Source organism: Heterodontus francisci, chromosome 31 (assembly GCF_036365525.1).
Source record: "Heterodontus francisci isolate sHetFra1 chromosome 31, sHetFra1.hap1, whole genome shotgun sequence".
Classification (NCBI taxonomy): Eukaryota; Metazoa; Chordata; class Chondrichthyes; order Heterodontiformes; family Heterodontidae; genus Heterodontus; species Heterodontus francisci.
Genome location: NC_090401.1, coordinates 18867123 through 18891970, shown reverse-complemented (window position 1 = coordinate 18891970; position 24848 = coordinate 18867123). Strand labels below are relative to the sequence as shown.

Genomic DNA, 24848 nt, shown 5'->3' with positions numbered 1-24848 from the left:
AGGGCAGTAGGTGGTAATCAGTAGGAGGTTACCTTGCTCATGTTTGACCTGATGCCATGAGACTTCATGGGGTCCGGAGTCAATGTTGAGAACTCCCAGGGCAACTCCCTCCCTACTGCATACCACTGGGCCACCACCTCTGGTGGGTCTGTCCTGCCGGTGGGACAGGACATACCCGGGGATGGTGATGGCAGTGTCTGGGACATTGTCTATAAGGTGTGATTCCGTGAGTATGACTATGTCAGGCAGTTGCTTGACTAGTCTGTGGGACAGCTCTCCCAACTTTGGCACAAGCCCCCAGATGTTAGTAAGGAGGACTTTGCAGGGTCAACAGGGCTGGGTTTGCCATTGTCGGTTCCGGTGCCTAGGTCGATGCCGGGTGGTCCGTCCGGTTTCATTCCTTTTTATTGACTTCGTAGCGGTTAGATACAACGGAGTGGCTACTTCGGCCATTTCAGAGGGCATGTAAGAGTTAACCACATTGCTGTGGGTCTGGAGTCACGTGTAGGCCAGAGCAGGTAAGGACAGCAGATTTCCTTCCCTAAAGAACATTAGTGAACCAGATGGGTTTTTACAACAATCGACAATGGTTTCATGGCCTTCATTAGACTAGCTTTTAATTCCATATTTATTAATTAAATTCAAATTCCACCTTCTGCTGTGGTGGGATTCGTACCCATGTCCCCAGAGAAATACCCTGAGTCTCTGGGTTACTAGTCCAGTGATAATACCACTACGTCACTGCCTACCCCACTTATCAAATAGTGATCACAACATGATCAAATTCAGGGTAACGTTTGAAAGTGAAAAGCACGAATCAGCTACTAGAATTTTAGACTTGGGTAAGGCTGACTTTACTGGGATGAGACAGAGATTGTCCACGTTAAACTGGGTAGATCTGTTAATGGGTCAAACGACTGAAGAACAGTGGAGAATATTTTAAGAAACATTCAACGAAATACAGAACGAGTATATACCCCTGAGAGGAAAAAGCTCCACTTCACAGAAAAAACAGCCATGGACAACTAAAGAGATTAGGGATAGCATAAAACAAAAGGGGTTTACAAAAATGCAAAACGTAGCACAGATCCGGCCAAATGGGATCGATACAAAGACCAGCAAAGGGTCACAAAGCAGCTTATAAGAGCTACTAAAAGAAATTATGAAAGGAAACTTGCATGGGACATCAAAACCAATAAGAAGAAATTTTACAGCTACATAAAGGGAAAGCAGGTGGTCAAGAGCAATGTAGGCCCACTAAAAGCTGAAAATGGAGATATTGTCATTGATAATGGGGAAATGGCAGACATGTTGAACAATTACTTTGCCTCAATATTTACAGTCAAAAAGGAGGATAACTTGCCGGAAGTCCTGAAAAAATTAATAGCCGATAGGGGACAGGGACTTAATACAATTAACGTAAGTAAAACATCAGAAACAAGGAAATTAATGGAACTAAAGAGTGAGAAATCCCCAGGACCTGACGGTTTCCATCCGAGGGTGTTAAAGGAAGTAGGGGAGCATATTGTAGATGCCCTAACTACAGTCTTTCAGAGTTCCCTAGATTCAGGAGTGGTCCCTCTGGATTGGAAAGTTGCACGTGTCACTCCACTTCTTAAAAAGGGTGAAAGGGGGAACCAAGGAAATTACAGACCAGTTAGCCTGACATCTATGGTGGGCAAGTTGCGAGAGTCTATAATCGAGGATAGGGTGACTGAACACCTAGAAAAATTTCAGTTAATCGGGGACAGCCAGCATGGATTCATGACGGGAAGGTCATGCCTGACAAACCTCATTGAATTTTTTGAAGAGGTGACTAAGGTAGTGGACAGGGGAATGTCTATGGATTTTATTTATATGGACGTCCAGAAGGCATTTGATAAAGTCCCACATAAGAGACTGTTAACTAAGGTAGAAGCCCATGTAGATGAGGGCAAATTATTGACATGATTAGGAAGTTGGTTGAGTGGTAGGTTACAGAGAGTGGGGACAATGGGTAAGTACTGTAATTGGCAGGATGTGACTAGTGGTGTCCCGCAGGGATCTGTGTTGGGGCATCAATTATTCACATTATTCATTAACGACTTGGATGATGGCATAGTAAGTCATATATCCAAATTTGTTGATGATACAAAGTTAGGCGGCATTGTAGACAGTCTCGATGATAGCATAAAATTGCAAAGAAATATTGACAGACTAGGTGAGTGGGCAAAACTGTGGCAGATGGATTTCAATGCGGGCAAGTGAGAGATTTTCCATTTTGGACCAAAAAAGGATAGAGCAGGGTACTTTCTAAATGGGAAGAGGTTAAGTACAGTGGACGTCCAAAGAGACTTGGGAGTTCAGGTGCATAGATCTTTAAAATGCCACGAGCATAATCAAAAAGGCTAATGGAATGTTAGCCTTTATATCTAGAGGATTGGAGTATAAAGACACATAGGTTATGCTGCAGCTGTACAAAACCCTGGTTAGACCCCACTTGGAGTACTATGAGCAGTTCTGGGTACCACACCTTAGGAAGGATATATTGGCCTTGGAGGGAGTGCGACGTAGGTTTACAAGAATGATACCCAGACTACAGGGGTTAAGTTACGAGGAGAGATTACACAAATTAGGCCTGTTTTCGCTAGAATTTAGAAGGTTAAGGGGTGATCTGATTGAAGTCCTCAAGATATTGACAGGAAAAGACAGGTTAGATAAAGATAAACTATTTCCACTGGTTGGAGATTCTAAAACTAGGGGGCATAGTCTAAAAATTAGGAGCAGACCGTTCAGGAGAGATGTTAGGAAGCACTTCTTCACACAAAGGGTGGTAGAGGTTTGCAACTCTCTCCCACAAACAGCAGTTGAAGCTAGAACAGTTGTTAATTTTAAATCTGAGATAGATAGATTTTTGTTTAGCAAAGATATTAAGGGATATGGGCCAAAGGCAGGTATATGGAGTTGGGCTGCGGATCAGCCATGATCTCATTGAATGGCGGGACAGGCTCGAGGGGCTGAATGGCCCACACCTGTTCCTATCTTCTTATGTTCCTATGTCCTATGTCCCTATCTACATTTGAACTGCAGCAACTCACCAAGGCTCCATGACAGCACCTTCCAAACTCTCAACCTCTTCCACCGAGAAGGACAAGAACAGCAAATGCATGGGAACACCACCACCTGCAGGTTCCCCTCCAAGCCACACACCATCCTGACTTGGAACTACATCGCCGTTCCTTCACTGTCGTTGGGACAAAATCCTGGAACTCCCTTCCTACAGCACTAGGGGTGTACCTACACCCCAAGGACTGCAGCAGTTCAAAAAGGCAGCTCACCACCACCTTCTCGAGGGCAATTAGGGATGGGCAATAAATGCTGGCCTAGCCAACGATGCCCACATTCCACACACAAATAAAAAAAAATCTGCAGCTCAGACCACTTTGCCAGCCACATAAACATCAAAATCCATGAGGGAGCACCATTAAATATATCTAAACTTATTCAAGCAAGTTTTCTTAATTTAAGTAAATGCCGATTACCAGGCACCATATTCTGTTGTCACTTTTCATCCAGAGGCTTCCCTCAGTCCCTGTGAAAGACAGTAAAGCCAGGACCATAAAATGCCATGTCAATATTGATTTCAAACATGCTAAACAGATTATACCTGCAGATCAGGACACCTAGCAGTCTGTATCCCCACATATCTCCCTCTGTCTCTGAAGGCTCTGGTAGCACAGGTATTGGCAGCTGCCCATATATTACCATGTGCAAGCCAGAGTAAATTACAACTCATTTTGACTATGCTGGAAAAGAGGGTATCACAACATCGCTTAATACTGTCATCCACACATGCCCTACTACTACCTCAACTGTGATTAGAACAATTTATTTTTTTTCCTTCCTTGACTAAGTCCAACTCTAGTGCCCCACGCTCCAGCCAACAACACGTATAAGTGCCTGAGCAGAGATCAAACCTGGGTCTTCCCTTGTCCACTTGAGCAAATACCACAACAGCCAATGCATTTACCAACAAGCTTTGGAACACAGGAGCAGCAGGAGGCCATTTAGCCCCTCGAGCCTGTTCCGCTATTCAATGAGACCAGTGCTGATCTGTGACCTAACTCCACATAGCTAACTTTGTCCTGCATCTCTTAATACAGCTGGTTAACAAAAATCTACCAATCTCAGATTTAAAAGTAACAACTGATCGAGCATCAACTGCCATTTGAGGTATAGACAGACAGCGTAGAGGACACTGAGGCAACCTGCATACTATTGATTGAGCATTTCTGCATTACTGACAGTGTCATGAATGTGTTAATTCAGATCCCTGACACTGAGCCTGATCACAGTAAAGAAACCAGCATGGACATATCTGACCAATGATTTTCACTACAAAGTAGTTTTAAAGTGCACAGCATTAAAAGGCAAGTCTTATTGTTGACTGTTTGGTGTACAATGGATACACTCTCCATATGTGCAGTGCATAATGCTGCTTGTGCAACAAACAATCTTATTTTATATCAGTTGACTGAATACCAATACTTACCACTACCATTTTTGGGCTCCTTATACATTTGAGAGTCTTTCTATCGTTAGAAATCCACAATTTAACAGTACTGAGGAGGCAGGGATGTTCCTGTTTGGTTATTCAGCGGCTCAAAAAAGAATGCACGAGGCATTGACAGAGACATCACTGATTAAGTAAGCATAGTATCGAGAGAAGTGTCACCAGCGTGACACTGAGCCTGCTGCCCAGAGAGCTGTGAAAACTAATTGGCTGCAGCATGCAACTGCACAACTTCATTGCAGCAGAACTCACTCCTTTTACGGAGCGGAGGGGGAAGTGCAAACCAGTTACAATCATAATATCAAATAAATTCAGTTCACAGACTTCTGTTCTGAATGAGGAGCTGACTCAGACATTTTAAATTCGGTACTGTGCAAAAGAAATTGAATGCTTTCCTGATCCCAGACTATCACTAATTTGAATTAATATGCAAACAATAAGCTATGGAAAATTGGCTGCTTTTAAATAGTTTTTATACTAGCTCTTGTTTATGATGGATCACGTATCTGTGAGCTGGTTTCAGGCAAATACACTAGTAAATTATTAAAAATCCTAGTGACTACGATACTGGACAAGTAGCCCATGGTTCATGACTGCCGAACGGAGTTTGTGATGGGGACTGAAGGCAATGGCATCCCAATAGTTAGTGGGCATAAAATTCTACCCATCCAATATTGGATGTTAGGCAAGCAGTGTGCCAAATCCAAGGCAGTGGAGGAGGTCGAAAGAGGTGGTGATGAGATAGAGCTGGGTGTCATCAATGTACGTGTGAAACCATACGTTGTGTTTCTGGATGTTGCCAAGGGGCAGCATGTAGATGAGAAATAAGTTGGAGCCAAGGATAGATCCTTGGGGGATTCCAGAAGTAAATGTGCAGTGCAGGAAAAAAGCCCACTGTCGGTGATTATCGTAAAAATTTAACTTGTTTCATTCATGCCTTTGTAACCTCGAGACTTGACTATTCCAAGTCATTCCTGGCCAGCCTCCCACATTCAACCCTTTAAAAATGTGAGGTCATCCAAAATTCTGCTGCCCCTGTGCTTACCGCACAATCCTGTTCACCCGTCATCCCTGTTCCCACTGACTTGCACTGGCTCCCGGTCAAGCAACGTCTCAATTTTAAAATTCTCATTCTCGTTGTCAAATCCATCTATGGCTTCACCCCTCCCCATCTCTGTAATATCCTCCAGTTCCACAATTCTCCGAGATAACTGCGCACATCTAATTCCGGCCTCTTGAACATCCCAGAATCTAATTGTTCCAATGGCCATGCCTTCAGCTGTCAAGGTCCTAAGCTCTGGAATTCCCTCCTTAAACCGCTCTACCTCTATCGCTATCTCAAGATGCTCCTTAAAACCTACCTCTTTGACCAAACCTTTTGCCAACTGGCCTAATATCGCCTTATGTGGCTTGGTGACAAATTTTGCTTCATAACGTTCCTGCGAATGGCCTTGAGACACCTTATTACATTAAAGATGCTATATACATACAAGTTGTTGTTGTTTGTTTCAATCATTTCCATTAGGGAAGGGAACCTACCACCCCATCAGGTCTGGCCTGTATGTGACTCCAATCCCACACTAAATGGTCGACAATTAATGCTCTAGAAAGCCACTCAGATTTTAACCATTGCTAAAAGTTCAAAAATAAGGGAAACTCGTCCAAGTCACACACTTTCTGATCTTAGTCCAGGTCAGGACGATAAGGTAGAACTAAGCACACTGTCACAAGGTACAATTCCCAACCTGTGCCTGATCTCAGTGGAGTAGTAAAAGCAAAATTCTGCAATGCTGGAATTCTGCAATAAAAACAGAAAATACTGGAAATACTCAGGTCAGGCAGCATCTGTGGAAATATAGGAACAGAGTTAATATTTCAGGTTGATGATCTCTTGGCAGAACTGGAAAAAGTTAGAGATGTAAAAGGTTTGAAGCAAGCAGAGAGGCAGGTGAAAGGGTGGAGATGGGGAAGAGGAGGAGAGAACAAAAGGGAAGGTCTGTTATAGGGTTGAAGGCAAGAGTGATTAAGAGACAAAAGGATTTATGATGCAAAGCAAAAATGGTGGCAATGGGACAAGTAAAGATACTAAAGAAGGGTCTAAAGGAGGTGTAAATGGCAACAGCAGAACTTTTTCTAGTATCTGCTGTCCAAAAAAAATGGGAGCAGTGGTTATGATCTGAAATTGTTAAATTCAATTTACTATACTGTATTCATTGCTCACAGTGTGGTCTCCTGTACATTGGGGAGATCAAATGCAGTTTGGGTGATCACTTTGCTTAACTCCTCTGTTCAATCCATCATCATGACCCTCAGCTCCCAATCACCTGCTATTTTAACTCTCAAATGCACTCCCACTCAGTCCTCCAAACCTCAACGGAAACCAGAGGAAGAACTCCTCATCTTTCAATAGTGCTGCACGCTGTAAAGTGCCCAGAGTTCAACAATTTTAGATCATAAGCAGTGCTCCCATTTTTCAGACAGCAGGTAATGGTTCTGCCATTGCCAGTTACAACTCCTCTCGACTCAATCTTTGTTTCTTTACTTGTCCCTTTACCATCCCCTTTTTCCCTGCATCATCGTCTCTGGTCATTTCATCACTTCTGCCTTTCACACTAACACAAACTTTCCCTTTTGTTCTTTCCTCCCCATCCCTTTTTCTCATCCTCTGTACTTGCTTAATACCTGTTACAACTGTAACTTTTTTCCAGTTCTGACCAAAGATCACCCACCTGAAACGTTATCTCTGTTTCTACTCTCTCTCTCCACAGGTGCTGCCTGACCAGCTGATTAGTTCCAGCATTTTCTATTTTTATTTCTGTAGAGTCGTAGCAGTGCTACAACTCGGTGCAAATTTTAGGCAAATTTAGTTATTAAATGCATGCCTGAGGAGATTTGGCTGCAGGTGTAGTTACTTATATGATCCATACACAAAACAGATCTGCATCTGTCTCCAGACGGGAACTGGAAAGATGCTCTCCCACAATTGACCCATTTATTTAAAATAGCATGCACTTTGCAAACATATTCCCTCAAATCTGCACTGAGCTCATTACTGAGAGATAGAACTGGATACAAAGGGTTCCTTTGATGAATGCTTAATTGCATTGCCTATGCACACAGAAACTCGAGGTCAATAGCTGAACTAAAATTAGGCCAACAGATCAACAAAATGAATATCCAAAATAGAACAGGAAATAGTGCTCAAAAGATTTCAGAGGGTTCCCCCCCAGCTCATCAAATACAGTTCTATTTATTTTCTCAATCCTTCCATCCCACAGCCACTGCTAAGTCTTTTAGGTATCTTACTCATTTTCCTTGTGAACTGAAATTTTGGTTAAATATAGCTCCACTCCTTTGAACAACATCCAGAACTAGAAATTCCTTTGGGTGAACCACAATGAAGGAGTTACTCTGTCTAACTAAACTCAGGATGAAACATAAAATTCAAGACACTCCTTAAAATTGTACCAGTCAGAATTGTGCAACGTTAAGCACATTACATTTTCAGTAGCCATGAAGAAAGCAAGACTATTTCAGATACCATGATCAGCTGTTAATTATATGCTCTTAAATATTTTATGTATCCAACATGACTATCAGACAGAAATAATGCTTTTAAGTATCAGATGTTTACCAATAGTATTTTATGATTGTGCAGGCTGTTTTTCTTACAATTAAGTAACATTTCTACTTGTGAGTTACACCTAATTTTCACAAATGTCTGCTTCAGGAATGCCAGTGGGTGTATAATCAAACTGTTATGGTTAAGAAGCTTGTAGTGTGATTCTCCTGTTTCTGTATCATGTGCAACGGTGCTGTACCAAACTGGAGCAACCAAGTGTTTCTTCTATCATTCATGGGATCTGGACATCACTGGCAAGGCCAGCATTTATCGCCCATCACTAACTGCTCTCGAGCAGGTGGTGGTGAGTCGCCCTCTTGAAGTGCTGCAGTCTATGTGGTGTACGTACACCCACAGTGCTATTAGGGAGAGTGTTCCAGGTTTTTGACCCAGTGACAATAAAGAATGGCGATATAAATCCAGATCAGGATGATTTGTGGCTTGAAGGGGAACTTGCAGTTGGTGATGTTCCCATGTGTTTGCTGTCCTTGTTTTTCTGGGTGGTACAGGTTGCAGGTTTGGAAGGTGCTGTCGAAGGAGGTGTGGTGAGTTGCTGCAGTGCATCTTGTAGATGGTACAACTGCAGCCACAGTGCACTTGTGGTGGAGGGAGTAAATGTTTAAGGTTGTGGATGGGGTGGCAATCAAGCAGGCTGCTTTGTTCTGGATGGCGTTGAGCTTTTTGAGTGTTGTTGGAACTGCACTCATCCAAGTGTGTGACTCACTTTTTCATAACCACTTCAATCAATTTATCATAGTGAATACACCAGAATGAGAGGGAGGTAAAAGAAGCCTCTAGACAATAAAGTAGGTTGATTTTGTTGTTAATAAACATTCTCTTCCCTTTTTGAAGGTGGCGATTCTTAGTGGGGTGCAGTTCCCCAGGTGCTGACAGCCCTCCAGTACTTGCCCAGGGGTCCTTTTGCATACACAAGTCTAGCCAGTGGGCAAAATAAGCCAAACCCAATCCTGTTCACCCCAACTTTCACATGTGCACATTTTTAAGTATCACAGAATCATAACTGTGGCATCCAAATGTGACTCTAATGGAGACTGACCACAAATCAGAAATTGAATGTGGGGCCTTCTGGTCCATGTATCAATAAATTGATAAGTTTCATTATGCGTCATGACGATATGGTGCCATCATTTTCTTGGAATGCAGTGCCAGCTTCAGCTGCATACTAGAACCAGTATAGCAAGAGTTCCCAAAAGGACCTCTAATTCATGTAGGTATGAGCAAAGAGGTTTGTGTGGTGATTATGAATTTGGTAGTATTATACCATAAATCTGATGCCAAAGTTTATGGAACAACCTACAAAACCTGGCAAGGATCCAAAAGCAACACAACTTGATACAGAATAACCAATAAAGCACAGGAGTGTAGCTTGCAAATATTCAACTGATGACTCTACAAAGCTGCATTGAGGCCTAGGTTTTAGCAGTTTTGGAAGATCATTCCATTTACCAACACATCCAAAATGATACTTACATGGGTGATGTGCAGGACTACTAGCATTTGTAAGTGTAGATGGAAACAACAAATCTCTAAGGGAGAAATGTTACTCAAATTATAAAGTCATGAACACTCAAACTGAAACAAAATAAGGTTCTGCCCAACGTGGAGGAGAAATAAGGTAGGATCAGACATAGTATGAAATGTCAAGAACCAAGAGTGAATAAATGTATTCATCAACACAACATTGGCTGCAAAATTCAGCTCCATTGCGCCTATAGTTTCAGCGCTATCGGTGTTGTTTTGATATCAAAATGGCATTTGCACTGCGTGCATGGTGGCACTGGACATCATTTTGACGAGGACAGTAGCACTGGCGTTAGGAGCATGTGCGGAAGTATGCAGAGTAGTCAGATTATCACAGTCAGATTTGACACCAGTGCCGCCATTTTCGACCTCGCCGCTTCAGTTAATGCCTCTCAAACATACATGTTCAACAGCAGGAAGGTCCCCGCCAGCAATATTTAAAGGGATCATCACTGCTTTCAGGTTCTGTCTAAGTTTGTAGAAGCACTGAAAAATTTCCGCTGCTGTTTAAAGATGGTAGCATCCAGAGAGTGGTGTTGTTTGTGGAGAAGGACTTGGTTTTAACTTCGAGTCCTAGTCAGACCACTTTCTCCTGGTTGTGGAGTCTGTAGTTACTATCGCCCTTGCCTGCAACATGAAAGGGAGACTAAGCAGAGATAGAAGGTGACAAACTGCTTGCAAGGAAGAGGAGAAGGGGGAGAGGGGCTCTTAACAAGAGGCTTCATCCACCTAGAGTCTATAGGAAATATTTGTTCCCTCAACCCAAGCAAGGAACAACGTGTGCATTGCCTCCATTTTACGAAGGGGAAGTTCACAGAAATCTGCCACCTCTTGCAGGCAGACTTGCAGCCTCAGGGCACGGCAAAGACTGAGCTGCCAGTGGCTGTGAAGATGACTGTGGCCATGAGTTTCTTCAGGTCAGGAGCCTTCCAGGCTTGAGCAGAAGACACCTCTAACATCTCCCAGTTCACCATCCACTGCTGCAACGAGGGAGGTCACTGATTCTCTTCATGCCAGAACAGCAGAGTATATTGTCAGCAGAGCACGCACATGACTTTGCCAGAATAGCAAGCTTCCCCATGTTGCAGGGGGGATCCATTCCCTGAATATACAGTTGGTGTGCGACCATGGTCAGCCCACCATGCGAGTGTCCTCTGGCAGCGGCTCTGATGCCTTTATTCTGCGCATGTCCGCTGTTGCCTCAGAATTTGAGCCACCAGGTCAAACCAGAGGGCGACTGCTGGACAACAAGGGCTATTGTTTAACACTAGCTCATGACTCCGGTGTGCAACCCAACCACATGTGGCCAGCATGCCTATAATGAGACACATTCTACCACAAGAAACATTATCAGGCAGATCGCTGGAGTGCTTAAGCATGTTCCCCTGCATGGACCGTTCTGGAGGAGCACTGTAGTACTCACCGGAGCGCATGTCACGATTCATCCTGGTCTGCTGTACCCTACATAACCTCAGCATCATGAGAGTACAGCCCCTGCCACCAGGGGATACATTGAGCAGCTGAGGAGGAGGAGGGGAGAAAGAGGAGGAGGAGGGGAGAAAGAGGAGGAGGAAGGGGGCAGGCAACTAAAGGCCCGCTACCCAACCCGAAACCGACGGGACCCGCGATGTATCGGGATTGGGTCGGGTCGCTCTTCCGGGTTCGGCTTTCGGGCTCGAGTCGGGCACACAAAGTAAGTATTGCATTTTGCTCTGCTGGTAAGTGTTAAAAGTTAAAAAGCCTACCTGAGCTGGGAGTCAAGGAGGGAAACTCTGAGTCTGCGCAATGAGCGTCTCTAATGATGCAATCATGCTCCTGTTGCAGCTTCCTGCAGATTCCGAGTCGCAGGTAGGTAAAGGGAACATTCCGGTGGTCGGGTCGGGCTGGGCTCGGGTCGGGAAAAAAAATGGAGGGACTCGGGCCGGCTCGGTTTCGGGTCCGATGTGGTTCTGTCGGGTTCGGGTCGGGTTTTTTCCCTGACCTGAGCAGGCCTTTCAAGCCAGGCAGTCCATGATCACCTCATCCAACTATGGTTCCCATGAACACAACGCCTAATCCCTATTCTACAAAGGCCAGAAAAGTGGCAATCTGGAGAAGCCTAAGGCAATGCAATGGGGAGGGCAAACAAGGCATTTGGGGAGGGCAAACAAGGCAAATAAATACACAATAAATGGTAGGAGACTGAGAAGTGTACAGCAACAGAGGGACCTTGAAGTGCATATCCACAGATTCCTGAAGTAGCAGGACAGGTTGATCAGGTGGTTCAGAAGGCATATGGGATACTTTCCTTTATTAGCTGTGGGATAGAATATAAGAGCAGAGAGCTTATGCCATAACTGAATAAAACATTAGTTAGGCCACAGCTGGAGTACTGCATGCAGTTCTGATCACTGCATTGCAGGAAGAATATGATTGCACTAGAGAGGCCACAGAAGAGATTTATGAAGATGTTGCCAGGACTGCAGAATTCTAGTTGAGCAAAGACTGGATAGGCTGGGGTTATTTTCTTTGAAACAGAGGAGGCTGAGGGGAGATTTAATTGAGCTGTATAAAAATTATGAGGGGCCTAGATGGAGTGCACAGGAAGGACCAGTTTCCCTTAGCAGAGAGGTCAATAACCCCGGGGCATAGACTTAAAGTAGTTGGCAAAAGAGGGAAGTTGAGGAGAAAGTTTTTCACCCAGAGGGTGATGGGGGTCTGGAATTCACTGCTTCAAAAGGTGGTAGAGGCAGAAACCCTCATGGAATTTTTAAAAAACCATGGATATACACTTGAAGTGCCATAACCTACAGGGGTAAGGACCAAGAGCTGGGAAGTAGGATTAGACTGGATTGCTTTTTCAACTGGCATGTGCACAATGGGCCAAATGGCTTCCTTATTTATTTTTATTTAGAGATACAGCGCTGAAACAGGCCCTTCAGCCCACCGAGTCTGTGCCGACCATCAACCACCCATTTATACTAATCCTACATTAATCCCATATTCCTACCACGTTCCCACCTTCCCTCAATTCCCCTACCACCTACCTATACTAGAGGCAATTTATAATGGCCAATTTACCTATCAACCTGCAAGTCTTTGGCTGTGGGAGGAAACCGGAGCACCCGGCGAAAACTCAGGCAGTCATAGGGAGAACTTGTAAACTCCGCACAGGCAGTACCCAGAATTGAACCCGGGTCGTTGGAGCTTTCCATGTTTAACAGCCACACACCTTACCTTCCCTCTGTCATTCTCCATCATTGTGTTCTGCAAGATATTAATATTAGTTAAAAAAAAGTACTAAAGAAATTAATGGGACTTAAAGTAGATTAATCCCCTGGACCTGGTGATCAACATCCAGAGTGTTGAAAGAGGTGGCTGTACTAGATAGTACATGCATTGGTGGTCAACTTTCAAAATTCTAAAGACTCTGGAATGGTTCCTGCAGATTGGGAGATGGCAATTATAACTCCAAAATGCTAGAGTCTATAATAAAGGATGCGATAACAGAACACTTAGAAAATAATGGTAGGATTGGGCAGGGTCAAAATGGATTTATGAAAGGGAAATCATGTTTAACAAACCAATTGGAGTTTTTTAAGGATGTAACTAGCAGAATAGATAAGGGGAAACAGGTGGATGTGGTATATTTAGATTTTCAGAAAGCTTTTGATAAGATCCCACACAAGAGGTTAGTAAACATAATTAGAGCACACAGGATTGGGGGAACATACTGGCATGGAGTGAGAACTGGTTAACGGACAGAAAACAGAGAGTAAGAATAAATGGGTCATTTTCAGGTCAACAGGCTGTGAACAGTAAGGTACCGCAAGGAGCTTGGGTCCCAGCTATTCACAATCTAGATCAATGATTTGAATGTGGGGATTAAATATATTTCCAAATTTGCAGATGACACAAAACTAGGAGAAGTGTGAGTTGTGAGGAGGATGCAAAGACGCTTCAAGAGGTTTTGGAGAGGCTAAGCGAGTGGGCAAAAATTTGGCAGATGGAATACAAGTGAGTGGGCAAAAATGTAGCATATGCAATACAATGCGGAGAAATGTGAGGTGGTATGTTGGCCTTCATTACAAGAAGATTTGAGTATAGGAGTGGAAATGTCTTACTGTAATTATAGAGAGCCTTGGTGAGACCGCACCTGGAGTACAGTTTTGGTCTCCTTACCAAAGGAGAGATATACTTGCCATAGAGGGAGTGAAACGAATTCACCTAAATAAATCCTGAATTGGAGGGATTGTCCTATGAGGAAAAATTAAATAGACTGGGCCGCCATTCTCTGGAGTGAAGAAGAATGAGAGGTGGTCTCATTCAAACATACAAAATTCTTACAGGGCTTGACAGAGTAGATGCAGGAAAGATATTTCCCTTGGCTGGGGAGTCTACAACCAGGGAACACAGGCCATTTAGGACTGAGATAAGGGATTTCTTCATTCTGAGGGTGGTGAATCTTTGGAATGCTCTGCTCCAGAGGGCTGTGGAGGCTCAGTCGTTGAATATATTCAAGACTGAGATCGACAGATTTCTACATATTAAAAACATCAAGGGTTACGGGGACAGCACAGGAAAATGGTGTTGAAGCAGATGGTTAACCATGATCTCATTGAATGGAGGAGCAGGCTCGAAGGGTTGAATGGCCTACTCCTGCTCCTTTTTCTTATGTTCTTATGCCACAAAGAACAAAAGAACAAAGAACAGTACAGCACAGGAACAGGCCATTCAGCCCTCCAAGCCTGCGCCGATCTTGATGCCTGCCTAAACTAACACCTTCTGCACTTCCGGGGCCCATATCCCTCTATTCCCTTCCTATTCATGTATTTGTCAAGATGCCTCTTAAACGTCGCTATCGTACCTGCTTCCACCACCTCCCCTGGCAGCAGGTTCCAGGCACTCACCACCCTCTGTGTAAAGAACTTGCCTCGCACATCCCCTCTAAACTTTGCCCCTCGCACCTTAAACCTATGTCCCCTAGTAACTAACTCTTCCACCCTGGGAAAAAGCTTCTCACTATCCACTCTGTCCATGCCGCTCTTAACTTTGTAAACCTCTATCATGTCGCCCCTCCACCTCCGTCGTTACAAAGTTTAAATAAAAGCCACCACCAAACAACCATTCTAAAACAAAATCAAACAATCCATCTAATACTCCATACAAAACTAAACAAATCAAACTTGCGTATTCCCTTAGTGCCTGTCTTACAGGTTCTTTTGCCTGGCCTAGTGCTCCTAAGCAGTCTACCCTAGGGGGTGTATCTCATCATGGTGGGCTGTAATCTTTACATTGTCTCAAGATTAACCCTTTGATACAGAGAGAAGGCAGGGGAATAGCACTAAGTGAACTGCTCTTTTGAAGGGCTGGTGCAGACACGATGGGCTGAATGGCCTCCTTCAGCGCTGTAACAATTCTGTGATTCTGTGACGAAACCAGCCTGGAGCACACTTGTGAGGCCCACTTCCAGCACTGGAGGTGTAGTATGCTTGCCCCTTGCTGGTCTGCAGTACACTGAGAGTGTTGGAAGTGGCATCATGCAGAATTCCTGCAGATTATGCAACTCCATACATCCCTCCTCCATTTATGTTTGCTTCTGCACCATGAGAAGTTATCAGTGCCTGCCGCATGAGAAGATATCAGTGCCTGCCGCATGAGAAGATATCAGTGCCTGCCGCACCCCCTCAGGAAATACCAGCATCAGTTCCAACAAGGTCGTAGTGACTTGGCATAACCTGGTCCTGATCCAACTTCCAGCACTGAACATCTCCACTTGCCCCAAATCTGCTGGCACATTTGGGGATTTGGGGGTCTTAACACTTAAAATCGCTCAGAAACAAATCTAACAGTAACCAACTTTTTCTTACCTTCACATGCCTTGTGGACTTCCTGTAGGAATATCCTGGTCTGCGATCCAAAGGGTAGCTGAAGCTCCAGATCAACATCTCTTGATATTATTTTGACGGTGGTATCAGAACCTGCATTGGGTATCAACATGCAGTTCAGAACAACATTGTTGCAGTTGTAAAACATCTAGAACGGTGTAGACACAAGCCAAACTCCACACTACAGCTATCGTTAAACTATCAGCTTAACATAAACAAAAGTGACAACGCACATGAAACTTGCATCAGATTAAGATACAGAACCTGTTTTACTCTTTACTTTTAGGCTGGTCTACATATCAACGCACCACTTTCAGCACTGAAGGCCGCAACAGAATTGCGTAAATGTTCTAGTATGTTTTATGCACCATATAAATGAGAGAAATTTTCCCACTTTCTTGCACCAATATCTGGACAGAAATCCCAACTGTTTTGGAGGCCCTCTCATAGGTAAAGGTGTCCAGTGGCAAAACCTCCTCGAGGAGCTAAACAGTTTTTGTATTTTAGAAATATAAAGTGGATATAAGTAACAATTTTTAACCTGTTAAAGTTCATTCAAAAAAAATCACACCTTCAAATGAGTAAGCACATTTAACTGAAAGCAGCTGCAAGTATCAATGCAATAGAAAATTAAATTTTTTTTGTGACACTAAAATTTTAAGATTGTGCTTAGTTACATTTTCAGCCATTGAAATGAAAACACTGTGAACAGTGATATAAATGCTGTGGTTATACTGACACCGAGTGGCACAACACAGGCTCTGCAAGACGCCTACCATAAGTTTGCCAATAGCATCAGCAATGACACAGAAAGCATAAACTGTCCCAAATACATTGCACTTTTCTCCAATTTCAAATCCAACCTGGCCTCAGAAGCTCTGATTTAGTGGCGCAATAATTAAAACAAAACAGGAAACTTTCATTCTGCACTGAATGGATCAAGGAATTCTGAAGCGGTTCGTGTAACTGAGCAATTAACTTTAAAATTATAAATAGACACAGTTCAGCAACTTGAACATTTTAAAAGTTAAAAGGCTCTAAAAAGGTGTGCAAAGAAAAAGCTAAATCTAGAAAATCCTTCATAAAAATTGTAAACTTTACAAACCGCTGCAAACTCTATTCCAGTTCAGAACCAAACAAGCAATTTGAAAAATGACGAATCCCAATAAATTATAATACATGCACATATTTGTGGGAGTAAATTATATACCCAGAGAGAGTACTTCTTTGAAGCAGTCAGGACATAGAGTTGGGGGATTAAAAAAAGGAACCTGTTGCAAAAATGAGTAGAGACTAAAATAAAAACAAGAAATGCTGGAAATACTCAGCAGGTCTGGCAGCATCTGTGGGGAGAGAGGCAGAGTTAACATTTCAGGTCAGTGACCCTTCATCGGAACGCTGACCTGAAATGTTAACTCTGCTTCTCTCTCCACAGATGTTGCCAGACCTGTTGAGTATTTCCAGCATTTCTTGTTTTTACTAAAGATTTCCAGCATCTGCAGTATTTTGCTTTTATTTGAGTAGAGACTAACCCTATTATGCATCAGCTGAAAAGATATCTATAACCCAATGATTTTCAGCATGACAAAATCCACTATTTAGAAGAGTACCACATTAAGTGAAAAGACCTATTTCTAATTGCTTTAGTAACAAAATGTCCGGGTCTTGCTTTTTCTTGCACATGTGCGACATGATGAGTTACTGCCAATGCATATGTGGCGCCAGTACCAAATGCTACTGCAAAATAGTTGCAGATCGCATCCTGCAGGTCAAGTATGCAACCTAGCTGTACTGCATCTGAGTGATTATAGTATAAACCGCAAATCAAACCATGTAACAGCTGCACCAAATACAAGTTCAAACTTCATCAGCAACATTCAAAAACGGCACAGACCAATCATTCCAAGGACTGTAGTAGCTCTAGCAGAAGGTCTACCACCAGCTTCTAGGACATAGGACTTAGGAGCAGGAGTAGGCCATTCAGCCCTTCGAGCCTGCTCCGCCACACACTAAGATCCTGGCTGATCTGGTTGTAGTCTCAACACATTCCTGTCTGCCCCCCATAACCCTGAACTCCCTTCTCGATTAAAAACTATTGTATATTGTATTTGCTGCTCACAATGTTGTCTCCTCTACATTGGGGAGACCAAACGCAGATTGGGTGATCGCTTTGCAGAACACCTCTGCTCAGTACGCAAGCATGATCCTGAGCTTCTAGTTGCTTGCCATTTTAATTCTCCACCTTGTTCCCATGCCCACATTTCTGTCCTAGGCCTGCTGCAGTGTTCTAGTGAACATCATCGCAAGCTTGAGGAACAGCACCTCATTTTCCGATTAGGCACTCTACATCCTTCTGGACTCAATATTGAGTTCAGTAATTTTAGACCATGAGCCCCATTATTTTTGTTTATTTATTATTTTTATTTATATATTTTTTAAATTAATTTATTTATTTTTTAACCACGTTCTCGTCTTAAACTTATTTGTCATGTTTCTGCTTTTGTGCAGACCTGTTCATTATTCTGCCATTAGCACTTCCAGGTGGCACTGCTGGGACTGAAGACCTGCAGTCTTCTGCAAGGAATAGGCAATTCAAGAATGTTGAATTCCAGCAATTCGAATCTTCCCCCCCTACTGCCGTCCCCCGCCCCACCCCACCGGGAATGCTTGAAGCTCAGTAACTTGCCACCAGAAACGGAAGCAGCGCAAGTGGCAAGGCGAATTGCACAATTTGGTCCCCAGAGGGGCGGAAGTCCTGACCGAGGCCAATTAAGGGCTTGGGCCATGCAAAACTGCAGGGTGGCTTCCAGGCCCGGCGGAGGTGGGCTCGCCCCTGACATTTCAGCCGGTGGGTAGGGCCTTCACCACAACATTAAATTCTGGTCCATCTGTATAAACTCTTCAAGTCACTCTCCGAATTCTCTACTCTGACTTAGTCTTTTAGACATTTCCCCACTCCCATGCTTCACCAACCACTGTTGGTTGTGCCTTCAGTCAGGTCCATGCTCTGGAATTCCTTCCCGAAACACACCACCACTCTCTCCTCCAACACCCATCTTCTCACCCAGCTCTTTGAACAAGCTTTTGTGTGTCATTACTAATATCTCCTTCTTTGCTCAGCAATTTTTTTAAAAATTATGGTTCTGTGAAGCAGCTTGGGACATTTTCCGGTGTTAAAAGCAGTATATAAATGAGTTCTAAGTATGAATTTATCAGCTTAGAAATGTATACATGAGACAGCTAAAACAAATAAGACTTACCAATAACAGTTCTATCTTGAATCACTGAAAAAAAAGGGAAAAACATTAGCATATTACGCAATGCTAAATATTATTGGTATACCTATTTATTTAGATGCCATCTGCATGATGTTCAAAAGGATTGATACAGTGATTGGATCAGAGCAATTTCTCCCTTGCACTCAGTGTCTGGCGAGTTCGTCTTACTTCAGTTAATTACACAGAATTTACAGTATAGAAGCAGGCCATTCAGTCCCATATTGTGTATGCCAGTGTTTGTGCTGCACATGACCCTCCTCCCACCTTCCTTCACCTCACCCTCTCAATATATGTTTCCATTCCTTTCTCCCTCATGTGCTTATCTATCTTCCTATTAAATGCATCTGTGCTATTCGTCTCAACTACTCCATGTGCCAGAAGATCCGCAATCTCATTAATTTCAGAGTAAAGAAGTTTCTCTTGAATTCCCTATTGGATTTATTAGTGACTCTCTTATATTTGTGGCTCCAAATTTTGAACCACCGCACAAATGAAAATATCTTTACATCTAGTGAAGGCCTTCATAATTTTATAGACCTCTATCCTGTCACTTCACAGTCTCCTCTTTTCTAAAGAAAAGAGCCCCAACCTGTTCAGTCTTCAATCTTAGCTGGCATTTACTAGAACCTATAATATGGGGTGAAATTACTTATTATAGAGAGATACAGCAACGAAACAGGCCCTTCGGCCCATCGAGTCCGCGCTGCTCATCAACCATCCATTTACACTAATCCTACATTAATCCCATTTTCCCTCTCACATCCCCACCTTCCCTCAATTCTCCGACCACCTACCCACACTAGGGGCAATTTTATTTTTGCAATGGCCAATTTACCTATCAACCTACAAGTCTTTGGCATGTGGGGGGAAACTGGAGCACCCGGAGGAAACCCACAAGGTCACAGGGAGAACTTGCAAACTCCGCACAGGCAGTACCCAGAACTGAACCCAGGTCACTGGAGCTGTGAGGCTGCGGTGCTAACCACTTAGAAGCAAGATGTGCTTGGCCAAGCTTAGAGAATACTTCCAAGAAATAATAATAAAGGGGGTAGGTGAAGGAAATGCAGTGGAAGTGGGTTATACTGATTTTAAAAGGTACCACATCAAAGACTTGTGCCAAAGATAATTGTGTGTTAAAATAAGCAGAACGTGACCGCATGGTCAGAGATGGTTGTTGGGCAGAACACAGAGGCAGGGGCTGAAAAGATCACTGATGCACTTTTGCTTACTATAAGCATAGATTTATCTGCACTTCGGAATTCAGGGAACAATATTTAAATTTCCAGATGCCATAAATTGTGGGGTGATGCAAATTGTTATATAGATTGCAGAAGGCTGCAGGAAAATGGATTGAATGGCTGTTCAGACAGATGACAGATGCAGTTCAATGCAGAGAAATATGAAGCAATGTATTTTGGAAATTAGAATAGGGTAAGAAAATTACCCACAAGTGGTTAAGACTTTAAATATAGGGAAGTAGAATGATCTTGGTGTAGAGATTCACAGATCATTAAAAGGGTACAATATAAGTAGATAGACACAAAAAAAGCAAATGGAATCTTTGGATTTGTACCTAGAGGCACAGAATGAAAAAGCAAGGCCGCATTCTTGAACTTCTAGAGCAAGAAGACATGTCAACCCAATCAATTAGGCTTGATTCAGTCTTGGGAATGAGGTGATAGCATATTGAATCAGGGACAAAGACTGCCAAAATTATCTAAGCAAAATAACAGTAATGAAGAAAATAATTCTATGAAAGAGTGACAAATCCCCAGCACAAGATAGTTTCCATCCCAGGATTTTAAAGGAAGTAGGTCAGAACATTGCAGATGCTCCAACTATAATCTTCCAAGGTTCTCTCAATTTGGGCGAACTGTTCCTTCAGACAGGAAAATTATGCATGACACTTAAGAAAGGTGACAGGAGGAAACTAAGGAATAATAGACCACTTAGCCTAAGATCTGTTGTCGTGAAATTGCTGGAGTCCATAATTAAAAATAGGGTGAGTGAGAATCTCAAAAATTATCAGCTGATCAGAGAGCGCCAGCATGAATTTGTAAAGGGTAGACCATGCCTGCCGAATCTGATTGAATTTTCTAAAGAAGTGACTAAAGTAGTGGAGAGTGGAATGTCTATGGATGTTATTTATACCGACTTCCAGAAGGCATTTGATAAAGTTCCTCAGAAGAGATTGTTCGCTAAAGTTGAAGTTCATGGAACTGAAAGAAATTATTGACCTGGTTAGAAAATTGGCTGAGTGGCAGGAGAGAGAGAGTAATTTGTGGCTGTTTTAACAAAAGACAGGGACGAAGCAGACATTGTAGTTAAGGAGGAGGAGTAGGAAATACTGGAATTTTTTCTATTTGCTCATGGGACGCGAGTGTCATTGGCAAAGCCAGCATTTGCTGCCCATCCCTAATTTCCCTTGATAAGGTGGTGATGAGCTGCCTTCTTGAACTGCTGCAGTCCACCTGGTGTAGGTACATCCATAGAGCTGTTAGGAAGGGAGTTCCAGGCTTTTGACCCAGTGACAGTGAAGGAATGGCGATATAGTTCCAAGTCAGGATGGTGTGTAGCTTGGAGGCGAACTTGCAGGTGGTAGTGTTCCCATGTGTCTGCTGCCCTTGTCCTTCCATATGATAGAGATTGTGTGTTTGGAAGGTGCTGTTGAAGAAGCTTGGCGAGTTGCTGCAGTGCATCTTGTATATGATGCACACTGCTGCCACTGTGTGTTAGTGGCGAAGGGAGTGAATGTTTAAGGTGGTGGATGGGGTGCCAATCAAGCTGGCTGCTTGTCCTGGATGGTGTCGAGCTTCTTGAGCGTTGCTGGTGCTGCACTCATCCAAGCAAATGGAGAGGATTCCAACACATTGAAATACTGGATAGGATAAACGTAGTGAGGGAGGAAACATTCAGGTGTTTAGCACCCTTGCAAGTGTATAAATCCCCAGACCTGGATGAAATGCATCCCAGGCTGCTAAGGAAAGCATGGACGAAATAGCGCTCCGACCCTCATTTTCCAATCCTCTCTGGCTACAGGTATGGTGCTGGAGGTGTGGAGGACCACTAATGTTGTACTGTTGTTTAAAGAGGGAGAAAGGGATAGCCCAAGTAATTACAGGCTCAACTTTGGTGGTGGGCAAATTATTGGAAAAAATTTAGAGACAATATAAATCGCCATTTAGAGGGGCACAGATCAATCACGGTCAGCATGTTAAGGGAAGGTCGTGTCTGTTAGCTTGATTGAATTTTTGAGGAAATAATAAGGCGGGTCGATGAGGGTTGTACGTTTGATATAGTCTTCAGGGATTTGAGCAAGGCTTTTGACAAGGTCCCACATGACAGACTGATCAGTAAATTAAAACCTCATAGGATCCAAGGGAAAATGGCAAGTTGGATCTAAATTTGGCTCAGTGGCAGGATGCACAGGGTTATGGTTGATAGGTGTTTTTAATGACTGGAAGGCTGATTGCACTGGGGTTCCACAGGGCTCAATACTGGATCCTTTGTTGTTCGTGGTATATATCAATGATTTAGACTTAAATGTAGAGACATGATTAAGAAGTTTGCAGATGATATGAAAATTGGCCATGTGGTTGATAATGAGGAAGAAAGCTGTTGACTGCAGCAAGATATTAATGGACTAGACAGGTTAGGCCCCCTTCCCCTAAAAGCCCCCGTCCCAGCTCCCCCTCCCCCTTGCATCCCCTCCTCCCACCGACACCTTCCTACACCTGTGTAGGGGCCCCAACAACACCACTGCCTTGTGGGCGTCTCAGGAGAGACCAAGGCTAAGGGAGTAAACCCGAACAGATAATCAGGAGCGGAACCCCGTAGGCGGTCATGTGTCACCTTTGGCATGTTTCCGGCAGTCCCTGCAGCCATACTGGTGCCAAACATCGTACCCTGCACTCCTTTGGACCCCACCAGAAAGGGCGAGAGGGGGGGTTTTGACGACTGGGCAACTCTCAACCTCCATACATTTGCCCAGGCATGCGCCATGGAGATCACCTCCAGGCGCGTATCCATTGTCTCTCGAGATAAGGAGGCACAAAAGAGCTGGTGTGAGTTGAGGATGTTTATGTGGGAATGCGAATGAGTGAGTGAGTGAGTGAGTAAGCTGGTGCGAGTTGAGGGTATCTATGTGGGAATGCGAGTGAGTGAGTGAGCTGCTGCGAGTTGAGGAAGTTTATGTGGGAATGCGAGTGAGTGAGTGAGCTGGTGTGAGTTGAGGAAGTTTATTTGGGAATGTGAGTGAGTGAGTGAGTGAACTGGTGTGAGTTGAGGAAGTTTATTTGGGAATGCGATGAGTGAGTGAACTGGTGTGAGTTGAGGAAGTTTATGTGGGAATGTGAGTGAGTGAGTGAGTGAGCTGGTGTGAGTTGAGGAAGTTTATGTGGGAATGCGAGTGAGTGAGTGAGTGAACTGGTGTGAGTTGAGGAAGTTTATGTGGGAATGCGAGTGAGTGAGTGAGTGAGCTGGTGTGAGTTGAGGAAGTTTATTTGGGAATGCGAGTGAGTGAGTGAGCTGGTGCAAGTTGAGGATGTTTATGTGGGAATGTGAGTGAGTGAGTGAGTGAACTGGTGTGAGTTGAGGAAGTTTATTTGGGAATGCGATGAGTGAGTGAGCTGGTGTGAGTTGAGGAAGTTTATGTGGGAATGCGAGTGAGTGAGTGAGCTGGTATGAGTTGAGGAAGTTTATGTGGGAATGTGAGTGAGTGAGTGAGTGATTGAGCTGGTGTGAATTGAGGATGTTTATGTGGGAATGCGAGTGAGTGAGTGAGTAAACTGGTGTGAGTTGAGGAAGTATATGCGGGAATGCGAGTGAGTGAGTGAGCTGGTGCGAGTTGAGGAAGTTTATTTGGGAATGCGAGTGAGTGAGTGAGTGAACTGGTGTGAGTTGAGGAAGTTTATGTGGGAATGCGAGTGAATGAGCTGGTGTGAGTTGAGAAAGTTTATGTGGGAATGCGAGTGAGTGAGCTGGTGTGAGTTGAGGAGGTTTATGTGGGAATGCGAGTGAATGAGCTGGTGTGAGTTGAGAAAGTTTATGTGGGAATGCGAGTGAGTGAGTGAGCTGGTGTGAGTTGAGGAGGTTTATGTGGGAATGCGAGTGAGTGAGTGAGCTGGTGTGAGTTGAGGATGTTTATGTGGGAATGCGAGTGAGTGAGTGAGCTGGTGCGAGTTGAGGATGTTTATGTGGGAATGCGAGTGAGTGAGTGAGCTGGTGCGAGTTGAGGATGTTTATGTGGGAATGTGAGTGAGTGAGTGAGTGAGTGAGTGAGCTGGTGCGAGTTGAGGAAGTTTATGTGGGAATGCGAGTGAGTGACTGAGTGAGTTGGTGTGAGTTGAAGATGTTTATGTGGGAATGCGAGTGAGTGAGTGAGTTGGTGCGAGTTGAGGATGTCTATGTGGGAATGCGAGTGAGTGAGTGATTGAGTGAGCTGGTGCGAGTTGAGGATGTTTATGTAGGAATGCGAGTGAGTGAGTGAGCTGGTGTGAGTTGAGGATGTTTATGTGGGAATGCGAGTGATTGAGTGAGTGAGCTGGTGTGAGTTGAGGATGTTTATGTGGGAATGCGAGTGAGTGAGTGAGTGAGCTGGTACGAGTTGAGGATGTTTATGTGGGAATGCGAGTGATTGAGTGAGTGACCTGGTGTGAGTTGAGGAAGTATATGTGGGAATGCGAGTGAGTGAGTGAGCTGGTATGAGTTGAGGAGGTTTATGTGGGAATGCAAGTGAGTGAGTGAGCTGGTGCGAGCTGAGGAAGTTTATGTGGGAATGCGAGTGAGTGAGTGAGCTGGTGTGAGTTGAGGATGTTTATGTGGGAATGCGAGAGTGAGTGAGTGAGCTGGTGTGAGTTGAGGAGGTTTATGTGAGAATGCGAGTGAGTGAGTGAGTGAGTGAGCTGGTGCGAGTTGAGGAAGTTTATGTGGGAATGCGAGTGAGTGAGTGAGCTGGTGTGAGTTGAGGAAGTTTATGTAGGAACGCG

The 24848-nt window shown here is 43.9% G+C and overlaps 1 protein-coding gene across 3 annotated transcripts in view; it reads right to left on the bottom strand.

Annotated features, from left to right (window-relative positions):
* The window catches only part of inpp5b (inositol polyphosphate-5-phosphatase B), a 192365-nt gene that overhangs the window by 146881 nt on the left and 20636 nt on the right, over positions 1-24848 (bottom strand). For 2 of the 3 annotated variants that reach the window (XM_068011145.1, XM_068011146.1), the window contains exons 4-5: positions 18844-18867; positions 15566-15676 (exon numbers count right to left, since the gene is read on the bottom strand). In XM_068011145.1, the coding sequence (XP_067867246.1) occupies positions 15566-15676; positions 18844-18867 (135 nt within the window). Of the gene's footprint in view, positions 1-4531; positions 4683-15565; positions 15677-18843; positions 18868-24848 lie in introns of those variants that run through there. The other variant, XM_068011147.1, reaches the window with a different exon arrangement.